Source organism: Mytilus galloprovincialis, chromosome 8 (genome assembly GCF_965363235.1).
Source record: "Mytilus galloprovincialis chromosome 8, xbMytGall1.hap1.1, whole genome shotgun sequence".
Lineage (NCBI taxonomy): Eukaryota > Metazoa > Mollusca > Bivalvia > Mytilida > Mytilidae > Mytilus > Mytilus galloprovincialis.
The window spans coordinates 70594261-70616775 of record NC_134845.1 but is presented as its reverse complement, the minus strand read 5'-3'; the positions used below and the strand labels follow the sequence as shown (position 1 = coordinate 70616775).

Genomic DNA, 22515 nt, shown 5'->3' with positions numbered 1-22515 from the left:
TTTTATACAAGTTTTTGATGAGCATGACTTTTATGAAATGGTCCAACAATTGGATGTTCTATGAGGTCTGTACAAAATCTTTACAGATGGAGTTAAAACATAATATATCTTCTTCACAATATCTCATAACATAATCAATCAAACAATAACTCAGTCTGTTAAAATAAATTAAATGAGTAACAATTCCATCACTTTTTACTCTTCTTAGATGAACTTGATCTGAAATTAGTTAAGGAGAGATATAAACACCAATCAGAAATAATCAATTATTAAGTGTTTCCTATAAAATCTACATCTCATACGGGCATAACAGCTTTTTAAAGTGTTGTCTCTATTTTGTTTACCTTTGTGTTTCTATTTACTTTATCGAGAAACTGTATACTATATATGGTATGTGTAATGAAAGAAAAAAACATAATTTTTCATTGACGATGTCATAGCCTTATTTATGTCACTGATGAGGTTTTTTTTATAAACAAGATGCACTTCTAGGTGTCACAATTTTGGTCCTGGCCACAATGACGAATTTATTATTATTCACTACCCCTTTTATGGTTTGTGCCTTTGATAAGATTAATTCCTATGTGTGTTTGACTGAATTTTTGTTGTATGTCTGTGATGTATGTTTACCCTGTGTTGACTGCTGGATCCCAATTATTGTCACATTGATCTATTACGTCTGTTTGGGTTGCTTAACGAATTTGGTAAAAATGTTTGACAAATAGTTAATCATATTCAAAAATGTAATGTGCAGTCATCCAGGAAGTAGGTATTTATAAGATACTGTGTGAAAGTGTGAAAGATTTCAGCACTGCAACAAGTGTGTTACGATATTTCCTCACTTGAGACAGTTAAATTTTAATAATTAAAGCACGAGGCTTGCTGAGCTTTTTAAATTATTTAAATTTAACTGTTGAGAGTGGAGAAATATTGTAATACACAAGTTATAGTGGTAGAATCTGTTTCTCTAATGATTTTGATCTTTCCTTTTTCAAAGATTTTTTGAAAGTTGTGTTCTTTTTGGACTTCATCAGGCATGGTCTCCTTATTTCATGACTTCACAATTGTAAATTTCAGAAGAAATCAAGAAAATTTGACGTCATAATTAACTAGAGACTAATCTTTTGTCGAGAACAAAATTTCACTAGTGAGTAGAAATATTTTTCTCACATATCGATCAAGAAATGTGAAAATAGTTAAAACTTAGAGAAACATGTTACAACTCACCACTGTGGAATATTACAAATATTAATTCATTAATGATTGTTTGATTGTGCATATGTTAAACTAGTCAAGTTCTACAGTTTACAATGCTACCAAAATTTATAATCAATGCTGCAAATTTCTGCTAGATGGAAACCATTGCTCCTACCTTTCAAAGGAATTTTAGTAGCAAATTGTTCACAGTAAAGACTGAATGAAAGTAATCTTGAAAATAAATTAACAAAACATAAAATTTGAATCTTCACTTTCTGGTGTAAAAAGGTTCTACTAAGAAATTTTTCCTCATATTTCTAGAAGGCATATTTCTTTAATTCATAGGCTGTATTAAAAAAGATACGATTTATCCCGACTTCTGTCTTTATCACTCTTCTTTGATTTTTCTTTTGTCTTGACTCTAGTGGGAGATTCTTCAACACTCTCTCTATCCTACAAAGATATCTCACATTATAATATATCTTATAACAACCTACAAATACCATGAAGCTATATTGTGTCTTTCTATGATGTGATGTTACACTGTTTCAGGTAAGGGTGAAGGTTGGTACCTATTCAAACATTTAATCCTTCTGCATTTGTTTGCACCTGTCTTTGAGTCAGAAACCTGATGTTCAGTGATTTTGTTTGTTGATATGTTTCACAAATGTTTCTTGTTTTTTTTTATATATACCGGTAAATTATACCATTTTTTCCCCTATTTGAATAGTTTTACACTTGTAATTTTTGGGCCCTTTATAGCTTGCTGTGGTCGGTGTGAGCCAATGCTCTGTGTTGAAGACTGTACTTTGACCTATAATGGATTACTTTAACAACAACAAACAATACCGTTCATGTGAAACACTTTGATTTTGAAAATTTTGTCTTTGATCAGTGACACAGGCCAAATTGTAACCTAATGATGTTCCAAATAATATTGAAAAGATCCACACAATAAAATTGGAATCTCTAAAGAGCCTACAGGTGTCGCTCATTTATGTGCATTGTGAATAATTTAGAAAAGCATGATTTAATTAAACTACAAAAATGAATATAGGTCAATAACAAATTCAACAGAACAAATCAGAAATTTTATTGGTTGAAGAAATTATTATATCTGGCTATATCTGATAATTTTTGCTTTTTAAAATGAATAATATTTGAACCTTTTTCACTTTAACAACTTTGCTCTCCTGGGTCGACCTTGATTTCGACCTTGGAGGTGAATCATCTGTAGCTTCATGTGGTTCCTGTAAATATAATTACTCCTCAGTTAACTTCAAAACATGGACCAATAGTATCATTTTTTCTCATAATCAAAATTGAACTGATCATATACAAATTAGCTTAAACACAAGTACCGGTATGTTATTATAAACAAGGAACCAAATATTCTGTGTTTGTTACTGTCACTTTGTGATTCTTTTATAGAATAATTGCTAAAAGTAAATTGTTTGTTATTTTCCATATCCATAGAATCTCTTAAAGGCTTATAAGTCAAGGTCAAACAATGCTCCTTGTGGTTCTCTTTCTTATGTGTTTTTTTGTGGACTGGGTATCTATCTGATTTCAAGGTAAGCTAGCCATACCTCCTTAGAATAGACTACTATGGAGTTATGTTCTTCACCGGAAAAATATTGTCAATTATGTGTGCCTTTATGACATCAATGACCAGAAAGAGGAGATTGCCTGTACCCCTCCAATATTAACGTTCATCAAGCGTCTTAGTGATTGTCATTGTGCAGGTTAAACTAGACAGAATGTTTGTTTTGTAGGTTCCTAATCATAATTCCTTGATGACAGCAGTACTAATTGTCAATTATAAGAATTAACTATGCTGAATAATTTGTGCAGTATAGCATCATATTTTTTTAACCACTTCCTCAACATCGGAACGGAAGTGATGATGCCCCTAAACGTATAGAAGATGTTCAATAAAACCAAATTTTTTGTCAGAAATGTATTGAACTCGAATGTTGTATATTCTGTTTTTTTTTATGACCTATCCTCTTCATTTCTAGTGGCAATAAAGTTATGACATACTTGTCACAACTTTCACACCATTAACTTGAAATATGTATATCTAAAAATGTTAATATTAAATTTGTTTCTTCCTACTGGTAAACATCATTTAAACTATCAACCTGACCAAAAAATACAACAATCCAGAAAGACTGTTAAGGTCAACAATAACCCAAAGTGTCTATACAATATGTCTAGTTTTAAGTCTACTAGAATGTTTTAAAGTTGTAAATTAATTCAACAGAAACCATGACAGACCTATTATCATCACCAAATCCTTAAAAGACATAAAAACACTGAAAAGATTAGTTTAGCTCCCAGCACCTTGCATGCAACATTCTAAATATTGCCTGTTAAAATACAAATTAAATGCAGTGAACTAGCTATTTGTCAACCATGCAAAAAGCTATTCGTTATGAATGTGTGTGGGTAAAATGTTGCCTTCCCGTTCACCAAGTATAAATACAATCAACTCTTTCTTTTGTTTAATATAAAAGAAAGTATACAATACAGGACAAAAAATATGCATTTAGTATGGTTATTTTTCATATATCATATAAAAAACCACAATGATTTTAATTTAAGAAGAAAAAGAAGATCTTTTTCATATCCAGCCATTGTTTTAATTATTATAAATTATAATAAATTGTGATACATGTACAATGTATATGTTATCACAAGAGTTGATAGTAGAAATATCCTTTTAGGACAGTCATTGTGTTATGATGAGATAAATGAAAAAAATGTTTATTCTATCTAAAACAGAAGTGAGTGCTTGCTTTTCCTTTTAAAAAAGGAAAGCTTTAGTGCAATAAAAGGATAATTTGGATATTCGGGAATGTATACAGTGCAAAGCACCTGCAAAGGACATTCTAATACCTACAGAGCTGACAACTAGCAAAATAAAGAATTGACATCAAACCATTTGGAAATGGGCGTTTGCTGTCTCCTTGCTAAGTGAACTGAATTGTGAAGAGATATCAAATTGTGGTCCTCTCCGAGTCAGAATAATGTATGACAAAAATGGTGACATGTCATCCTATGGTCTGTTACCTTCTAAAGTAGTGTTGGTCTAATACAAAGCTGGGTTTATTATTAAATCACATCAACATGTTCACGTCAAGATATGCCTGTAATGTTTGCCACTGAACATTAAACACCAATTCACTGTCATAATGGAATTGAATGTTCTGTTTCCATCTCTGAATAAACATTGAACTATGACCAAACTAACCTTTTTTATTTTAACAACTTGACATTCAGACTTGAACTTTCTTGTAGGGGATTCAGCATCTGAGTCGACTGGTTCCTATAAGAAACAATAAGGATATTCCCTTCCATTTTATAACATAAACAAGTCTGTTTCCATAGCCTTTGTTGGTCTTCTATAAAGAATAGGTAGGCTGTACAGTGACCTATAGTTGTTATTCTATGGTGGAGAGTTAGTTGTCTTATTGGCAATCATATCATATCTTTTTTACATTCTATTATCTTTCACATTTTTTCTTCTTATTCCCTTCCCTTATTGCTTTGCAACTATTTGTGTAAAGGGTCTTCATTACTTGCATATAAACTGAGGAAAATGGCATTAAAGTGAAGTGTATTATAATTTATATGGGAATGTATTGACTGGTATGACAAAAGCTGTTACTATGGATTCATTATTATTCATTGGATACCAGTTTTCATGGATTTCGTGGGTAAAGGTGAACCTTAAAATTAACTGTTCAATGAATGACAAATTTCCTGTAACGTGACGGTGCCCAAATTGCACCTATTTTGATAGTTTTTCAACTATGTATTTTTATATTATCAAGACAAAAATTTTCATTTTGTGTTTATTTTGTAGCCGTATCCTTCTTTATTATATAGGTACACTAATTTGATTTTAAATCCATAAGGAATCATAGAAAAATTGGTTTGATCTAACCTCCAAACCATCAATGATTCTGTAATGAGGAGTACCCAAATTGCATCCATGCTTAAATTTGCATCGTCAAAAGTCGAATAACAGAGCTTTTGTTTAATTTTTTCAAATATTTTGAACAATTGGATATTTTTCCATGCTTACTTTTCATTTTTTTTAGATATGGATACTTGAAACATATTGTATTTGCTAATTTTAAAAAGATGACGTTTTGATGACGTCATGCGACGTTTCGGTACATATTGCTTTTTCAGTAAACACTTCATCTGTTGATAAATACTGTGAATGTTTTGTGTATTTCTAAATATTTTTTACCTATGTTGAAAGACGTGCATAGTATCAATTCATATACATGCTAATTGTTTAGTCTCTAGAAATCTTGTAAGATTTCCGCTGCTGTTTTTGCTAAATAGGTGCAATTAGGGTACCGTTACGTTAGGCATGTATGCAATCTTTGGTAAAAACCAAAATAAACGAATATGTAAGTTTTCCTTAATCCACGAAAAATTGGTACCAACGAAAAAAAATGTTTCCACTTATTCATAGAGTAAACTACAACTATGAAAATTACTGATTTTTTTTCTATAGTAAAACAGCTCAGTGTAACATCATTAATTTTCAAAGGAAAAGTGTATTCTGGGTCTGATGAAAATTAAACAAAAATCTGGGGATATCTTATCACTTATTCTGCTTGTAAAATTCATATTAACAGTGGTTTCTTTTGCTGTTATCAAGTTTAATTCAGAATGTTTTTATTTTGGAGCCCTCAAAATTGTTTTTGATGATATGATGTGATGCGTGCTATATCAACTAATTCTAAAGCATGCAACTATATTACCAACCCATGACCATGTGACATATCCCAAACCCATGATCATGTGACATATCCTAAACCCATGATCATGTGACAAATCCTACAACCCATGATCATATGACATATCCTACCTTTTTAACCAGATGAACTTCAGATTTAGAGGAGTCACTTTCTCGTCTCTTTAGATGTTTTTCGGTGTCACCATTTATTTTACTGTGACTAGAACGACCTGTAATGAAATAAATTATGAATTGTTACATATTATTATTATTAGTAAGATCAGTAGCCTAGGAACTTGTTTTATTTTGTCAAATATTAATGATCCGAGACATATATAGTGCAGAATTGTACTCTGTCATGTAGTTGGAGACCTATGTGATTTTGGATATATTAATATGGTCACCACAGCTTCCCATCTGCCTTAAGTGTTAGTCATACCAACTAAATCTATCAATCTGGATTATACTTATTCCTCAGATTTAGTGGTTAAGAAATCAAGAGAGCAAACTGAAATATAAATTGGAGAAAGTTCTAACAATATTGTGTCCAGATGACAACATTCCCAAATTGTTCTATAAAATTACCACATTTAGTGATCCCCCAATTCTTGGTCAAATCTCTATTTTGACTCAAAATGGAGCTTACATCAATAGATATAAACAATTCATTAAAGTTTCATGAGAATTGCTGAAAGCATTTTTGAGTTATTGTCTGAAACTGAAAAATCCCCCCTTTTTTCATGAATGGAAACGTTAAATCTAAAATATATAAAAAATGAAAGTGAGCTCACGTCAATAGATATAAACAATTCCCCAAGGCTTAATGTAAATGCGTTAAAGCGTTTTTGAATTAATGTCCCACATCTAGGTGACAGACGGACGGACATACAAACAACGGTATACCATAATAAGTCCCATAAAAGGGTGTATAAAAATCTACAAGATATGACTTTTGTACTTGGGAACAACTTACTTGACGATGGTTCAAGACTTCTTCTTTTCTTTACCTCCTCATGATTAGCATCATCTTCCCAATCCTGCTGAAAACAATAAAATCTCAGTTATAGAAAGGCTTTGTTTATAATGCCCCTACTGAAAAATCAGAAATTATTTAATACATTTATCCATGAAATGTTAATCTAACATACAAATATGAAGGAATAATTCATGAGAGTTTAGAAATTACTGTAGACAAATTCTAATATAAAGCAATCAGTTACTTATCCCATCTACCAATCAAAACTCTGAATGTTCAGTATGCCCTAAGGTTTCATTTAGCTTTGAAAATGTCACTTCCAATAAAACTAAATTAAATGGGAAATGGACACTGATGATGCTCTGCTTGCATACAGTGATATTCTTGTCTTTTTTCAAAACTATCTCTACCGTTTTTTATTGGGAAAAATGCATATTTTTTATTGAAATTGGGAAATTTGTATATTTCATTCTAAACACATCTCTGATTTTTTGCTGACCTTTGCTGTCTTTTTTGCACTGTTTTTTCATGTATATTTTGGTTGTAAGACATTTTCAACCTGAAAGGTACTTTTCAGAGAGGGGAAAGAAACAGAAGCAATGATGGTACTTAATGCATTGAAAACTACATGTGTTACAAACACCATGATGATTCTGATCAGAAAACTGGATCTTAAAAGTGCTTTCTAATATCAAAATAATAACATGAATACGATATTTACAAACATTACTACCAATGCCATCACTGTTTGGGTAAAGTGTAAAACATTTTTTGGGAGGAATTTATAGCCATTTTTTTTAGTAATTGGGAATTTTCTCTAGGGGAAAAAGCCGAATTTCGGCTGTAATTTGAGGCAAACAATATCACTGGCATATAATGTTATAAAGGGATATAACTCAAGATCTGTTAAAGTGACGCTAACCAAATTTGTACTTGATCTGAGATTTGTGGTAATAAGCATTGTGTATACGTTTCATAACACTTAGTTAAGGTAAACTTAAGTTAGAAAGCGGAAACGTAAATTTAGCAATTTTTTCATTTGTAAGGGAGCATAGCTCTAGAACAGTAAATATGCTGCCGCCAAAATTTCAACTTGATCTGTGTTTTGTAGTAATAAGCATAAGTTTTATAACATTTGGTTGCGGCAAACTGAAGTTAGAGAACAGGAGCAAAAAATTCAACAATATTTCCATTAGTAGAGTGGCATAACTCTAGAACGGAAAAAATGACGCCCCCCAAAATTCAAACTGGATCTGTGTTTTGTGGTAATAAGTATTGTGTATAGGTTTCATAACATTGTGTTACGGCAAACTGAAGTAAGAGAACAGAAACAAAATTTCAGCAAAATTTCCATTTGTAAAAGGGCATAACTCTAGATCGTTAAAAAATGATGCCAACAAATTTCCAACTGTCTCTGTGTTTTAAGGTATTTAGCATTATGTATAAGTTTCATAATGTTTGGTTAAGGCAAACTAAAGTAAGAGAAAAGAAAAGAAAAATTTTGAAAATTTTCCATTTGTAAAGGGGCATTTCTCTAGAATGGATAAAGTAAAACCACCAAAATTCAAACTTGATTTGTGTTTTGTGGTAATTAGCATTTTGTATAAGTTTCATATCAATTGGTTGAGGCAAACTAGTTAGAGAATGGAAACCAATTTTGAGATGAACAGACGTACGTACAAACAGACAAGGGTAAAACTTAATGCCCCCTCTGCTAAAAGTGGGTGGGGGGAGGGGGGGGCTATAAAAACTAAAAAACTGAAATTACTAACTCTTTTCCTCTCTTTTCTTTCTTTATCACGTTCTCTGTGTCTGTCCACTTCTGGAACTGGTGACGGAGTCTAAAATTGTAAACATATCTATTAATAATTTCATATGAGAAGCTGTTTTGATTAAAAATATAAATTCGAGTCTCATGTTACACACCCGGGATCTATGTGAATATTCAACGATGGCTTCTCTTTCAACATTAAAATCTAGAATATAATTCATAATTTAGATCTAATTTTTTTTCATCTTTTTCTCTGTTGATCTTTTTTTGTTTTCAGGTTACCTCTATCTACTTTATTTGTTTGCCCAAAATGCAAAAATGGGTAAAAATCATTATTCAAGGGAAGGAACTTTTAAAAGAAGTGGACTTACAATTTCATTCTTGTTGACCTATTTGTAGAACTTTTTTTTTACAGAGTTTTTTTTACAAGTTGTTACATAAGTCTCATTATGTGCAGTGAGTGAGTTTATTATATGTTTTTTAGTTAAAGTGTTATAATTGGTCTAGGAAGTTGTTCATACATTATGACACACCCTCTGGTGTTAATTAATTAATATAACTGTCAAGTATAGTCATAAAATCATAACTTTTCTCAAGATATGGATTAAACATTATCTTTACCATATGAAATTGGATTGTCAACTGAAACCAAAGTTTTTGACCTTGAACTTTGACCTAGTACAAACATTATGACACACTCTCCGGTTTTGGTTAATATACATGTCATGTATAAAGTATGAAATTATAATAGTTCTCTAAATATAGAGTGACACAATTTGTTACGGACGGACAGACTGATCATTACAGGGTGACCTTAATTAAAAGGAGATGTGGAGTATACATCTATGATGCAGCAAATTAACATAACATTTTAATAATAGACCTATACGGCTATACCTATACTATACATCAAGATCTTAATAGTCCTTTATAGTTTGCAAAAGATTTAACTCATTTGTTCTTTTCTTATTTCATTATGTGTGATCAATGAATATATCTCATTATTTTTTGATGCCATCAATGTGCTCATAATTGGGAAAACAGATTTTCAGATGATCTGTTGTTCATGAATCCTAAAACAATTGTAATAAGCATTGTGTATCAGTTTCATAACATTTGATTAAAAAAATAAAGACAGCAACCCACAAAATGTACATGATTGAATTTCATGAAATTGATAACAAATTGACCAGAATTGAAATATGCACCTCAATGTACCTAAATAAAGTCAACGTGGCAGATTTCTAACAATAATTGATTATAACCAACAATATAATGTTCTAGTAACTGAAATTATTCGTAAGGGTTCCGCAGAACCCAGTGTCTCGCCTACTTTTGCTGTTAATCACAGGCTCAACAAAAATGAGGAAAAAAACCAATAAAAATATTCATCTAGATACTAGCTTTTGATCATAAACAAGCTTCTGTCCAAGTTTGGTACAAATCCAAAATAGTATAAGAAAGTTATTAAAATTTTAAAAACTTAAACCACAGAGTGAAAGTGTTGTTTCCTGGCAGAAAATCTAAGTCCATTTAAAAGTAAAATATGGAAAAAATGGATTCATTTTTTTACAAAATTTACTTCTGGGTACTATCTTATGATGATAAACAAGCTTCTGTTCAAGTTTGGTATAAACCCAGGATAGTTTAATAAAGTTATTAAATTTTAAAAACCTTATCCACAGAATGAATGTAATGTTTACCAGTAGAAAAACTAAGTCCATTTATAAGTAAAATACGGAAAAAATGGAATTTTATTTTTACAAAATTTAGTTCTGGATACTATCTTATGATCATAAACAAGCTTCTGTCCAAGTTTGGTAGAAATCAAGTATAGTTTATGAAAGTTATTAAAATTTCAAAAACTTTAACCATAGAGTGATATTTGTGGACGCTGCCGCTGGAATGTAAGATCGCTTAGTCTCGCTTTTTCGACTAAAGTCGAAGGCTTGACAATAAAACACAGTTTTAAACAATGGAACATTGATTATAACAACAAGTTACCTACATAGTTGAAAACCCTTAACCCTCAGACAAAATCACTTCTTTACAATATGATAATAAATTGCTGGAAACTCTGTATGACTCTTTGTTCATATTTTCGCAAAATGAAAGGAATGGACATCCCAAGTGACAAAGGCCTAACATAAGTTTATCTCAAACTCATTAGACTGTCAAAGTTTATTAAAAAACACCAAAATACAAAACCTTAACTTTAACCACTGAACCATTAAAATGAGGTCAAGGTCAGATGACACCTGCCAGTTGGACATGAACACCATGCAATCATTCCATACCCCGAATATAAAAGACCTATTGCTTATCGTATCTGAAATACGATCTTGACCACGAAAACTTAACCTTGTTCATTGATCCATGAATTGTCAGCCTCAGCTCGAGGTCAGATGAAAACTGTTAAACATGCATGAGAACCGTGCAAGGTATGCATATACTAAACTGGAAAATCACTATTTTTAATGAATAACAAACCATAACTCAGAAACTAATATCTTAAATTGATAAAAATCGAAAGTGAGCTCACGTCAATAGATATAAAGATTTTACCATAGCTTCATGCATACTTTTTTAGTTATTGTAGGACATGTTGACAGACTTAATCATTTACCTTTAATCTTGATCACTGATCTATGAAATAAGGTTGAGGTCAAATGAACTTTGCCAGACAGACATTGCATGTAACCCATATACCAAATATAGTTATCCTATTACTCATAATAAGTGAGAAATTCACATGACAAAATTTTTAATTTTTTTTCAAGCAGTAGTTGAATCAAACAAATTGGACCCCTGTTTGACCCCTTTAAAATATTGGACTTTTCATCAGGGTAAAAGTAACAAGACATATTACACTTAAAGTAACTCTGCATTCACTGTTGGTATTTTAGATTCATTCATTCTTAATAAACAGCTGCGTCACAAGAGCATGATAAGCCTGTCATGTTTTCTAAGAATAAAGTCTATAACTTCTCAATATCATATCAGAAATTTATGAAAAATATAGGGAGATTATATTAATAAATATAAACCAGGCACCACATTTTAATAAAAATCAAAAGGGAGCTTACATCAATAGATATAAACAATTCACTTAAGTTTCTTGAGAACTGCTGATAGCATTTTGAGTTATTGTACGAAAACTGGAAATAGATATTAACAATTGACCAAATTTTCTTGCAAATTGAAGATAGAATTTTTTGAGTTATTGTCTCAAAACTGGGGAAAAAAAACTTTTTTTAATGATTAAACTCAGGAAATGTAAAATCTAAAATTTATAAACAACGAAAGGGAGCTCACATCAATAGATATATACAATTCAATAATGTTTTATGCAAATTGGGTAAAGCGTATATGAGTTAATGTTCAACAGATGGACAGACAGAGGTATACCATAATACGTCTCGTAAACAGGCGTATACAAATGTATGAATTTCGAACCTAGTAAGCAATAAACGATGTACGAGACAACCCACCTTGAATTGCAGTGAGGTGTGAGCATTGTTTCTGTGCCGAAGGCCTTACTTTCTGACAGAAAAATCAGTAATAAAAGAGATCAACAGTTGCATTAGGGTTTGTTTATATGAGCTTTTAGTATTCTGTTTCATGAATTAACAAGATTGCACGAGTGCAAGTATGGGTCAAGTATGGACACCTGTTCTAAGTCAGGAACTTGATGTTCAGTGGTTGTCGTTTGTTGATGTGGTTCATAAGTGATTATTGTTTTTTTAATAATCTAGTCATTTTTGGGGCCTTTTATAGCTTGCTGTTTATGTGAGCCAAGGCTCCTTTTTTGAAGAATGTACTTTGACCTATAATGGTTTACTTTTACAAAATGAGACTTGGATGGAGAGGTGTCTCATTGGCACTAATACCAAATCTTCCTATATCTATAAACATATTCTAATGTAATTTAATCTCTTACAAAGAAGAAAGTATGTATCTAACAGATTGAAGTAATGGCATTGTCAAGCTGCTTAAGAAAGATGGCTTGTCAAGTTTTGGATTTTTTGTCAGATTTTCGCAATCCTCTGGTTTTATCCATTTGAATGCCTTGAAAAAATTTGCCCAGTGACCCCCATTTTTCTTCTTGTAAATCTTTTACATGTATAATGATAAGCCATCTGTAAAAGTAAAATTTTAATTATTTTTTAATAGTCTTTGAGAACTTAAACTTGTCAATGATAAAGCTATGAAATATAGCTTCTTTTGTATTTTGAGGTATTGAACCTGTAGGAAAAATTTATTATTAGAATATCTATTTGACTTTGTGCTACAAAATCACTATGTTGTTGATGTTAACTGTTAAGTCCAGCTTTTAAAAGAATAACGCTAATTTTGTTTTCCTGATTTCAAATTTATTGATTGGTGTTTTATGCCACTAATGGTTATATCTTGGCGTTCAGTTTTTATTGGTGGAGGAAGCAAGAATGACTTGAGAAATTCGACCTTGTGTCTAGCACACCTGCCACTTTTAGGGTTCAAACTCAAAACCTAAGCGTTGACAGGCTAGTAGATACAGTAGTTCAATTCCTTAAACCACTTAAGTTCTATTTAATATCAATCTTCAGACACTATTCCAAGACCCTAGAATTCTCTATTCAATACAGAAAATCCCACTGATTGCACAAGTGACCTCTACTAGTTAGTGTTTAATTACTATATTCATACATTGTTCCAATTCAAGTAAGTGGGAGATTGCTTATAATGATAATTTCATAGAAAAAACAGTGGGTCTCCATCCTTAAACAATATGAACACATTAGCATTTAGTCAAAATCTGAGTTTTGTTTTAGTTTATGGATATTGAGCTATTTTTTTGGTTAAGTAGTTGAATATATTGCTTTTTTGTCTAAATGTTTTTTTATCATGTCTACAAATATTTCCTTATTTTTTGGTATGAAAATGCACAATGTTTAATTATAAGTGCCATATTAAGAAACAAGTGGGCCCAAATTAGACAAAGTACATCCTCGGATTGATTTGATGAAGTGGGCCCAATTAAGACACTAGTACGTCCTTGGACTGTTTCATGAAGTGGGCCCAAATAAGACAGAAGTACATCTTGGAATGATTTCATGAAGTGGGCCCAAATAAGACAGAATTACATCTTTGGACTGATTCATGAATTGGGCCCATTTAAGACAGAATAACAAACTTGGACTGATTTCATGAAGTAGGCCCAATTAAGACAGAAGAACACCCTTGGACTGATTTCATAAAGTAGGTCCAGTTAAGATAGAAGTACATGCTTGAACTGATTTCATGAAGTGAGCCCAATTAAGACAGAAGAACACCCTTGGACTGATTTCATAAAGTAGGTCCAGTTAAGATAGAAGTACATGCTTGGACTGATTTCATGAAGTGGTCCCAATTAAGAATTACATGCTTGGACTGAATAATAAAGTGGGCCCGATTTAGACAAAGTAACATGCTTGGACGGATTTCATGAAGTAGGCCAAAAATAAGACAGAATTACATCCTTGGACTGATTTCAGAAAGTGGGCCCAATAAAGACAGGACTGATTTCATGAAGTGGGCCCAATTAAGACAGGATTGATATCATAAGTGGGCCCAATTAAGACAAAATACTATGTTTTGACTGATTTCATGAAGTGGACCTAAATAAGACAGAATTACATCATTGGACTGATTTGATACAGTGGGCCCAAATAAGACAGAATTACACCATTGGACTGATTTGATACAGTGGGTCCAAATAAGACAGAATTACATCATTGGACTGATTTGATACAGTGGGCCCAAATAAGACAGAATTACATCATTGGACTGATTTGATACAGTGGGCCCAAATAAGACAGAATTACATCATCGGACTGATTTCATGAAGTGGGCCGAAATAAGATATAGTGATACATAGGCTTAAGCATGATCAATTTGAGTAAAAGGACTTTCACTCAGCAACCATTTTGAAGATAAACATTTTCTTTTTAATTAGATTAATCAATTTGAAAATGCCATTTACATAAATCAGATATGAATCCATACAAAATCATTGTGTTGAATTAAGCAAGGAATAAAGAAATAATAAATGGAGAATGTGTCCCTATGGACACAGATAATGTCCCAATTTGCATACAACATAATAAAGGGACATAACCCTAGAACAATAAAAGCGAAGCTACCCAAATTTGTACTTGATCTGAGTTTTGTGGTAATAAGTATTGTGTATAGGTCACATATTGTTTGGTTGGGAAAAACTAAAGTTACAGTTCAGAAACTAAATATTTTGCAATTTTCAGATTAATAAAGGGCATATTAACTTGATAATAATTAAAGTGATGCCACAAAAATTCCACTTCATCTGTATTTTGTGGTGATATAAGTTTCATAACATTTGGGTTGAGGCAAACTTAAGTTCAATAACGGAAACTAAAAATTTTGCAATTTTTCCATTTATAAAGGAGCATCACTTGATAATGATTACAGTGATGCCACAAAAAATTCAAACTTGTTCTGTATTTTGTGGTAATAAGCCTTGTGTATAAGTTTCATAACATTTGGGTTGAGGCAAACTTAAAGTCATAAGAAACCTCAAATCAAAAAAAATAATGCATACGTTTTTTTTAATAACTGAATGGATAGTTTTCATTGTAAAACTTCTGTACATATACTTTTTTCTGAAGAAAATTCTTTAATTTATTCATATTTAGAAGAAGTTTACTTTATTTTAATTGCTTCATTCCAACCAGCAATTCCCCCCCCCCAACATATTTTCCGTATGCAAAGTGACCTCAGTGTGACCCATCTCGTAAAAATCCAGTGATCACAATATGCATGGATGTCCTTAAAATAAACTATTATCTGAATTTACATGTTAAACACGTGCTCAATTGCCATGCTTTTTTGTTTATTTTTTGTCCATTGTTGACTAACAGGTGACAATCTTTAAACTTCAGCTTCAAAACACGAACTTTAATTACCTGCCATATTTTCACAACAACACTGACCGATTGAAAAAAAAATTAACGATTATATGAAATTTACACGAAAAAAATGATAAATTCGTGCACAGAAGACTAAGTTTATGATGTTTGTATGCATTGGTTCAAGAATTGGAAGAACAATATTTTTCACCAGTCACTCGTTTCTTATGACTTTAAGTTTGATAACAGAAACTAAAAATTTTGGAATTTTTCCATTTATAAAGGGGCATAACTTGATAATGATTACAGTGATGCCACAAAAAATTCAAACTTGATCTGTATTTTGTGGTAATAAGCATTGTGTATGAGTTTCATAACATTTGGTTGAAGCAAACTCAAGTTAGAGAACGGAAACTAAAAATTTAGCAATTTTTTTCATTTATAAAGGGGCATAACTCTAGAATGGTTTAAGTGATGCCACCAAAATTCAAATTTTAACTGTGTTTCATGGTAATTAGCATTGTGTATAAGTTTCTTTTAAATTTGGTTGAGGCAAACTCAGTCAGAGAATGGAAACCAATTTTGGGACATAGAGAGGTACATTCGTACAGACGGACAAGGGTAAACTTATTGCCTCCTTCGCTAAGACGGGGACATAAAATTGTTCAGAAAGGCTCTTTTCCTGAGGTCAGTATAACCTGTTGAATTTTGCTGATTTATGAAGGAATTCATTAGATCTCCAACAAATGGGAAGTAACTCCTGTCAATCAAAACCTATCTATATCAATAGATAAAGTATAAGAAATAGAGCTTGACATGTCATATAGACACCTGTCTTATGTTGGTATATTGACCTTTAAGTCTTTTAGATTATTTTGGTCTATTGGTTGCTGTCTCTTACTCCACATCTCCTTTTATTTTCTACTATCACAACATACATGTACTGTGAAAATGGGAAAGGTTTTATTTTTTCTAAATATCAGTGTTTCAGTTGAAACGCGTTGTACGCAAAGAATAGACAAGTCTTTTTCCCATTGCCAAGAATTTTGTTGTAAATAATAGTTGGTCTAGACAAAGTCCAGCTAGCTTAAAGTGAAAAGAGTTTTCTATTTGATGGTATCTCCTGAACGTAATTGTACCTACCCTTTTATGGGTGTCTTTAGACTGGCTTCTCCTCCTCTCCTATAGTAATGGACAAAACATTCAAAATATCTGTGATCAGGGGATTTTGATGACTTTTACACAACAAAGAAAAATAATGAAAATGGACTTTTAGAATACCTTACTTTGGATGTTTTCCCCCATTTAAAAATATTTATTTGTATTAAAAATTCTAGTAAAAATTCCTTTCTTATGTATCCCAGATTTACAGTCATCAAAATGCTCTACCAATCATAAAAACAACAAATAACATCAAATAACAACAAAACATTATCTTAATCATTTCAATATTATAATAACAATACAATGATTCAAAATGACATGACATAACAAGTATCATCATACATATTTATATGAAATAATTATTTGTACACATTTTCTCCTAACACCTGAACATATTTTACTATAATTGCATCAGTAGTGTGAAAATGTTAACAAGATGACTGTTTCCGTCATGTTAGCGATTAATATACCCTGTATATGCGCATGCAGCTACATATGAACAGTTTATATGGATCAACTTGTACTTATACTTGGTTTACAAGTGTTCAACTCATTGGTGAAGGCCTTATAGTGATTTTTATAGAAAGGAAACTTCTCTGCTTTGTACAGACCTCAGAAGTAGCTTCAATGATGGTTAAATGTAAATGAGACAGCGACTTAAACACCTAGAGGTCCATATACAGTCTTCTGATGTTCAGTAGTCGTCATTTGTTGATGTGGTTCAAAAGTGTTTCTAATTTCTTGTTTTTTATATAGATTAGACCGTTGGTTTTACCGTTTGAATTGTTTTACACTAGTCATTTTTGGGGCCCTATATATCTTGCTGTTCGGTGTGAGCCAAAGCTCCACGTTGAAGATCGCACTTTGACCTATAATGGTTTACTTTTACTTATTGGGACTTCTCATTGGAACTCATACCACATCTTCTTATATCTATTCAACAATTTAAAGCTGTCAGCTCCTTTGTTATTAATAAATTCAAAATTGAAGATATTCAAATGACTGTAAGATGAAGAACAGCATAAAAACGAATGTTACTCTAAGGTGTGGTTATTTCTCAGTACATATTGAGAATGCTGTTTCATGTTTCCTTATGTCCTTTATTTCAGCTATCATTTTAAAACATTTAAATTCTATTCAAACTCTATAGAAAAGAATTCTGTCACACCAACATGTTTTACATAATAAAAAAAAACATATACTAATACATTTATTAACTTGTTAGTTCCATTTTACCTATTCTACAATTACACTTAAAAATCTTTGGTAATGAGGAACACTTCAATGATCAATAAACTGTTGACATAAAGATATTTAGTAAGTTTGGTTTAAAACCCAGTTGAAACAGTACATATGCTGGGTGTGAGCCAATGATCTATGTTGAAGGCTGTACTTTGACCTATAAACATGGTTTACTTTTACAAATAATGACTTAGATAGAGAGTTGTCTCATTGGAACTCATACCACATCTTCTTATTTCTTTATATGACATTGTGCAATGTGTCTTCTTTGACAAAGATAATGTGAATTAATTATACAGAGTGCTCATTTTCTTGATTTAGTGGCTGAGACACACCCCTTATTTTAGTCCACACCTAATAACATGTATTTGACCAAAAGATCAATCTAACAAAGCATACCACTAAAGCATTACAGTTTCTTAACATTGGTTTTAATTTGACATTAAAATAAGAAGACTTTTTTCCCCCCCCCAAGTTATGTGTGTCACTTAAAAATTAAATTTACTAGAGAAAAATCACAGATACTGTCCTGTATGTGCTTTTTACAATAATAACTAAATTTCTTAAAAAAAAAAGCAAAAAAAAACAAGTATTAACAAAATAAAATATTTACATCTGATACATTATATAATACATAAGAGACCTTTCACTCTTAATCTCCTTCCTTTTTCTGCTTCATCTCAAGCAAAAACTTCCTTCAGGAATCAGTGATGATATTTCCACATTATTTTCGTCTTCCCTAATACAGAAATCTTCAGAGATTGCATTTCTAAAAGATCTTTCCAGCGAATTAATGCACAGCTTATCTCAACAATAAGATATCATTTGAGTGAAACGGTAACTTTCCAATTGAGAACGGTTCCTTTTTAATCCATATTGAACATCATCCAATCAAAACTAATTTTTCAACGGCTCTATGAAAGTGATTTCTATCCGAAAATAACATTTGCCGTACTTCCCATCATCAATACTTTAAGAAAGTATTTTTAAATTAATAAAAAAAAAAGAAGCAGAAAACCAAATGCAAATAGTTCTTTTATTAAAAACTTTAACTGAATTGTAAATTTCATGTAAAAATAACACAATGTAAAATGTCCAAAACAAAAATAATATAAAATAAAAATGTAAAAAAAAATCGAAATTATATATCTCAATCTCTCTGATTTCGAAATTCATCTTAAAACAGTTATGGAAGAGCTGAATTTGAGTCTTAATCATGTTAAATTTCTGGACTGAAACTGTTTCAAATATCTTAACCATTTAAAAGTTCATAAATCCAATTGGCAATGGGTTAAATCTTCTTGAATGGACGGCCTTCAGAAAGTGGCATATATCTCCATGCTCCCTTTGGCTCTACCCTCATTTTAGCATTAACAATATAGCAAAGTTCTATGGCTTTGAGTGAAACATCTTTCTCCTGTGACCATCATAAACTTGAGATCGGGTCATTCCTGAGAAAACTTCCTGATAAATGAGACTCGGTAATTCCATTTCTATTATAAACTTCAAACGTCATTGAAAAATGAGAGGAGGGACTTTTAGCACTAAATGGCACCATCAGAAAATGATAAAAGTTCTTCTGAACTTCTATCATGAGTTCTTTTATTATGCGTAAACTTAAACAACTGGATTTCCCCTTTATTACAAACAGTTCTCAATATTGCGATAAAAAAATGGCGTAATAAATAGCACCTCAAGTCTTTTCAACTTCTGGATAAACATGAAAATAGGAAAGAAAAACAGCTTACTCCTTCATTTTGACATACAAAAACCCAGACTTTGCCTGAAAGCAGCTTTTGAAAACATATTTTTTTATGCATATCATAATTTCAGCTTTTTCCTTATTTTCCCATTTTATTAACAGCCTTTTCTTTATCTTTCTTTGAATATCTGCCTTTTCCTTTATATTTTATCTTTTTCTTCACTTCCATTTTTTTTAAGAGCACGCTTTCTCTTCATATATTTAATAGTGGTGGTCTTGAGACTTCTGTCGCGAGACTCTTGAACTTTATCTTCTTCTTTAATCTCCTTGACTTCATAAAATAACCCTGTAACTTAAAAAGATGGATTAAATACCAAAAGGGACTGGTCAAGTGTCCCTTTATGCCCTCTCACTGGTCAACCATTTACCATTTCCAACATACTAACCTTTGACCCAGTTGGAGAATCCAGTTTGCGTCTTTTAACATCTACAAAGATTAAAGAAACAAATCTTTAATTTCTTTTAAACAGGATTTTTTTACTATAAATGATTTTTTTACTAGATTCAGTAACATTTAGAGTAAATAAATTAGCCAAGATTTGGCTTAGAATTCATGATTTTAAAAAACAACTTGATTGAATTTCATGACAGTTTTGCAAATCTGTAACTCTAAATATTGTGAGTTCTGAATAGCAGCATTCATACTTTTTCTGTATTTTTCTCAGTTTTTTTTGTGAAAATAAAAGTATGTTATGTATATGTTCCTGACTATACAGGGGTCAAAATTAGTGCTGGTCCGGTGGTCAGGGACCAGTAGATTTTGTCAGCTGGTGGTCTGGTGGACCAATAGAAATTTGTCAATAAAAATCACTGATTGGATCGCAATCTCCGTTTGTTTACAAAACAATTTACCTGTGAAATCAATTACAGGGTACTGGGATATTACAATTGATAAAGTTGATTAATATCTGGGGTGAGCGTCCTTCACAACAATATAAAATGGGGAAATTTTTGGAAGGAGTCAAACCGCAGGACAAAAAAATTAAAATAAGTGAAAAGTATATGAAATTGACAAAAGGAAACGCAAACGCTAAAAGTCATGGGGAAAAGATCGTGAATGGTTGAATTATATAGTAGATCGGAATTTAATGAACTGTATATTTCTGGACAGCGCTCCAGACGACCCAGTCAGGCACCCTATGGTCGTCTTGAGGATTGCCATGAGGTGGAAGAAAACGTTGATATTTTTTCTGTCCTTGATCCTGATTTTGATAAAGAAAATCATTGAGATTATCAAAGCCTTTATCAAAATCAGAATCAAGACGATCCCTTTGTTCCTGTCTAACTTATGTAAACGAAAGCATCAAAATACAAGAGCTGTCAAAATGACAGTAAACCGGATTCTTTAACATTTATTTGTGTTCTGGCATTTAACAATATTACAAGGACCAAAACTCCTAATAGGAAATTTTAAAAGGTTTGGTTGAACGGTTCATGAGTAAATGCACGGACACAACATTTTTTAAACTTTCAAGAACCGTAACTCCTGAACGGTAAAAGTCAAAATCGTCATTATTGAACTTGACCTCCATTTTGTTGTCAGTAACAACATATTAAAATTTTAAAAGGTTTGGTTGACTGGTTCATGAGTAAATGCACGGACACGACATTTTTTAAACTTTCAAGAACTGTAACTCCTGAACGGTAAAAGTAAAAATTGTCATTATTGAACTTGACCTCCGTTATGTTGTCAGTAACAACATATTAAAATTTTAAAAGGTTTGGTTGAACGGTTCATGAGTAAATGCACGGACACAACTTTATTAAACTTTCAAGAACCGTAACTCCTGAACGGTAAAAGTCAAAATCGTCATTATTGAACTTGACCTCCATTTTGTTGTCAGTAACAACATATTAAAATTTTAAAAGGTTTGGTTGAACGCTTCATGAGTAAATGCACGGAAACCATTTGGTTGCCGCCCGCCAGCCCGCCGTACATCCCCAAACCAATAACCGACATTTTTGACACAAAAATCCGGTTAAAAATTAAACATCTATCATTTATATTATTAGTTTGTCAAATGAATGTCATTTTTGCAGGACCAGTAGATTTGGAGCCCGACCAGTAGAGTTTTCAGTCCACTGGTCCGGCTGGCCAGTACATAAAAAAGCTTAAATTCAACCCCTGTTATATGAGTTTTTGGCCCATATACTCATATACATAGGTTTTCCAGCGTGGAGGAATCAGGATGAAAGGCAATAACTTTCTATTGACACTGAAAACAGGAGGCATATTGAATAGTGATAAAATATTTGCCTTGCAACAGATGCCTTAATGTTCTCAGAGAAGGTTCTCTTCCTACGGCTGAAGAATTTAAAAGACCCAACCATACTAAATAAAAGAAGCAAGACACAAATTCAAAATCAAATGATCAATCTCTCAATCATTCTCAGTAATGAAATCCTACAAATATGATGTAATGTAATCATACTAATTTAATGTAATGTAATCATACTAATTTAATGTAATGAAATCCTACAAATATGATGTAATGTAATCATACTAATTTAATGTAATGTAATCATACTAATATGATGTAATGTAATCATACAAACATGATAACAATATAAAACCATGTTCACCCGTACAGAGCCAAATGTTTAATGTGTTAGCTCAAGACAGTTACAGTTACGAGATGACATGTATTTAGTATCTACATTAATTTGAACTGTATCATGTGGTACATGACCTCAACTTCATTTACTGTAGAAACATTAATGTTCATGGGGTTAAAATGA

The 22515-nt window shown here is 31.7% G+C and overlaps 1 protein-coding gene across 3 annotated transcripts in view; it reads right to left on the bottom strand.

Moving 5' to 3' along the window:
* Positions 1 to 22515, bottom strand: part of LOC143042481 (THO complex subunit 2-like) — a 65330-nt gene continuing 42815 nt past the window's right edge. The window contains exons 32-40 of one of the 3 annotated variants that reach the window (XM_076214787.1): positions 20163 to 20203; positions 16752 to 16790; positions 8708 to 8776; positions 6933 to 6999; positions 6092 to 6189; positions 4454 to 4528; positions 2364 to 2447; positions 1562 to 1650; positions 1 to 219 (exon numbers count right to left, since the gene is read on the bottom strand). In XM_076214787.1, coding sequence (XP_076070902.1) covers positions 189 to 219; positions 1562 to 1650; positions 2364 to 2447; positions 4454 to 4528; positions 6092 to 6189; positions 6933 to 6999; positions 8708 to 8776; positions 16752 to 16790; positions 20163 to 20203 — 593 coding nt within the window. In that variant the 3' untranslated portion in view covers positions 1 to 188. The remainder of the gene's footprint in view (positions 220 to 1561; positions 1651 to 2363; positions 2448 to 4453; positions 4529 to 6091; positions 6190 to 6932; positions 7000 to 8707; positions 8777 to 16751; positions 16791 to 20162; positions 20204 to 22515) is intronic. The other 2 variants (XM_076214788.1, XM_076214789.1) reach the window with 2 other exon arrangements.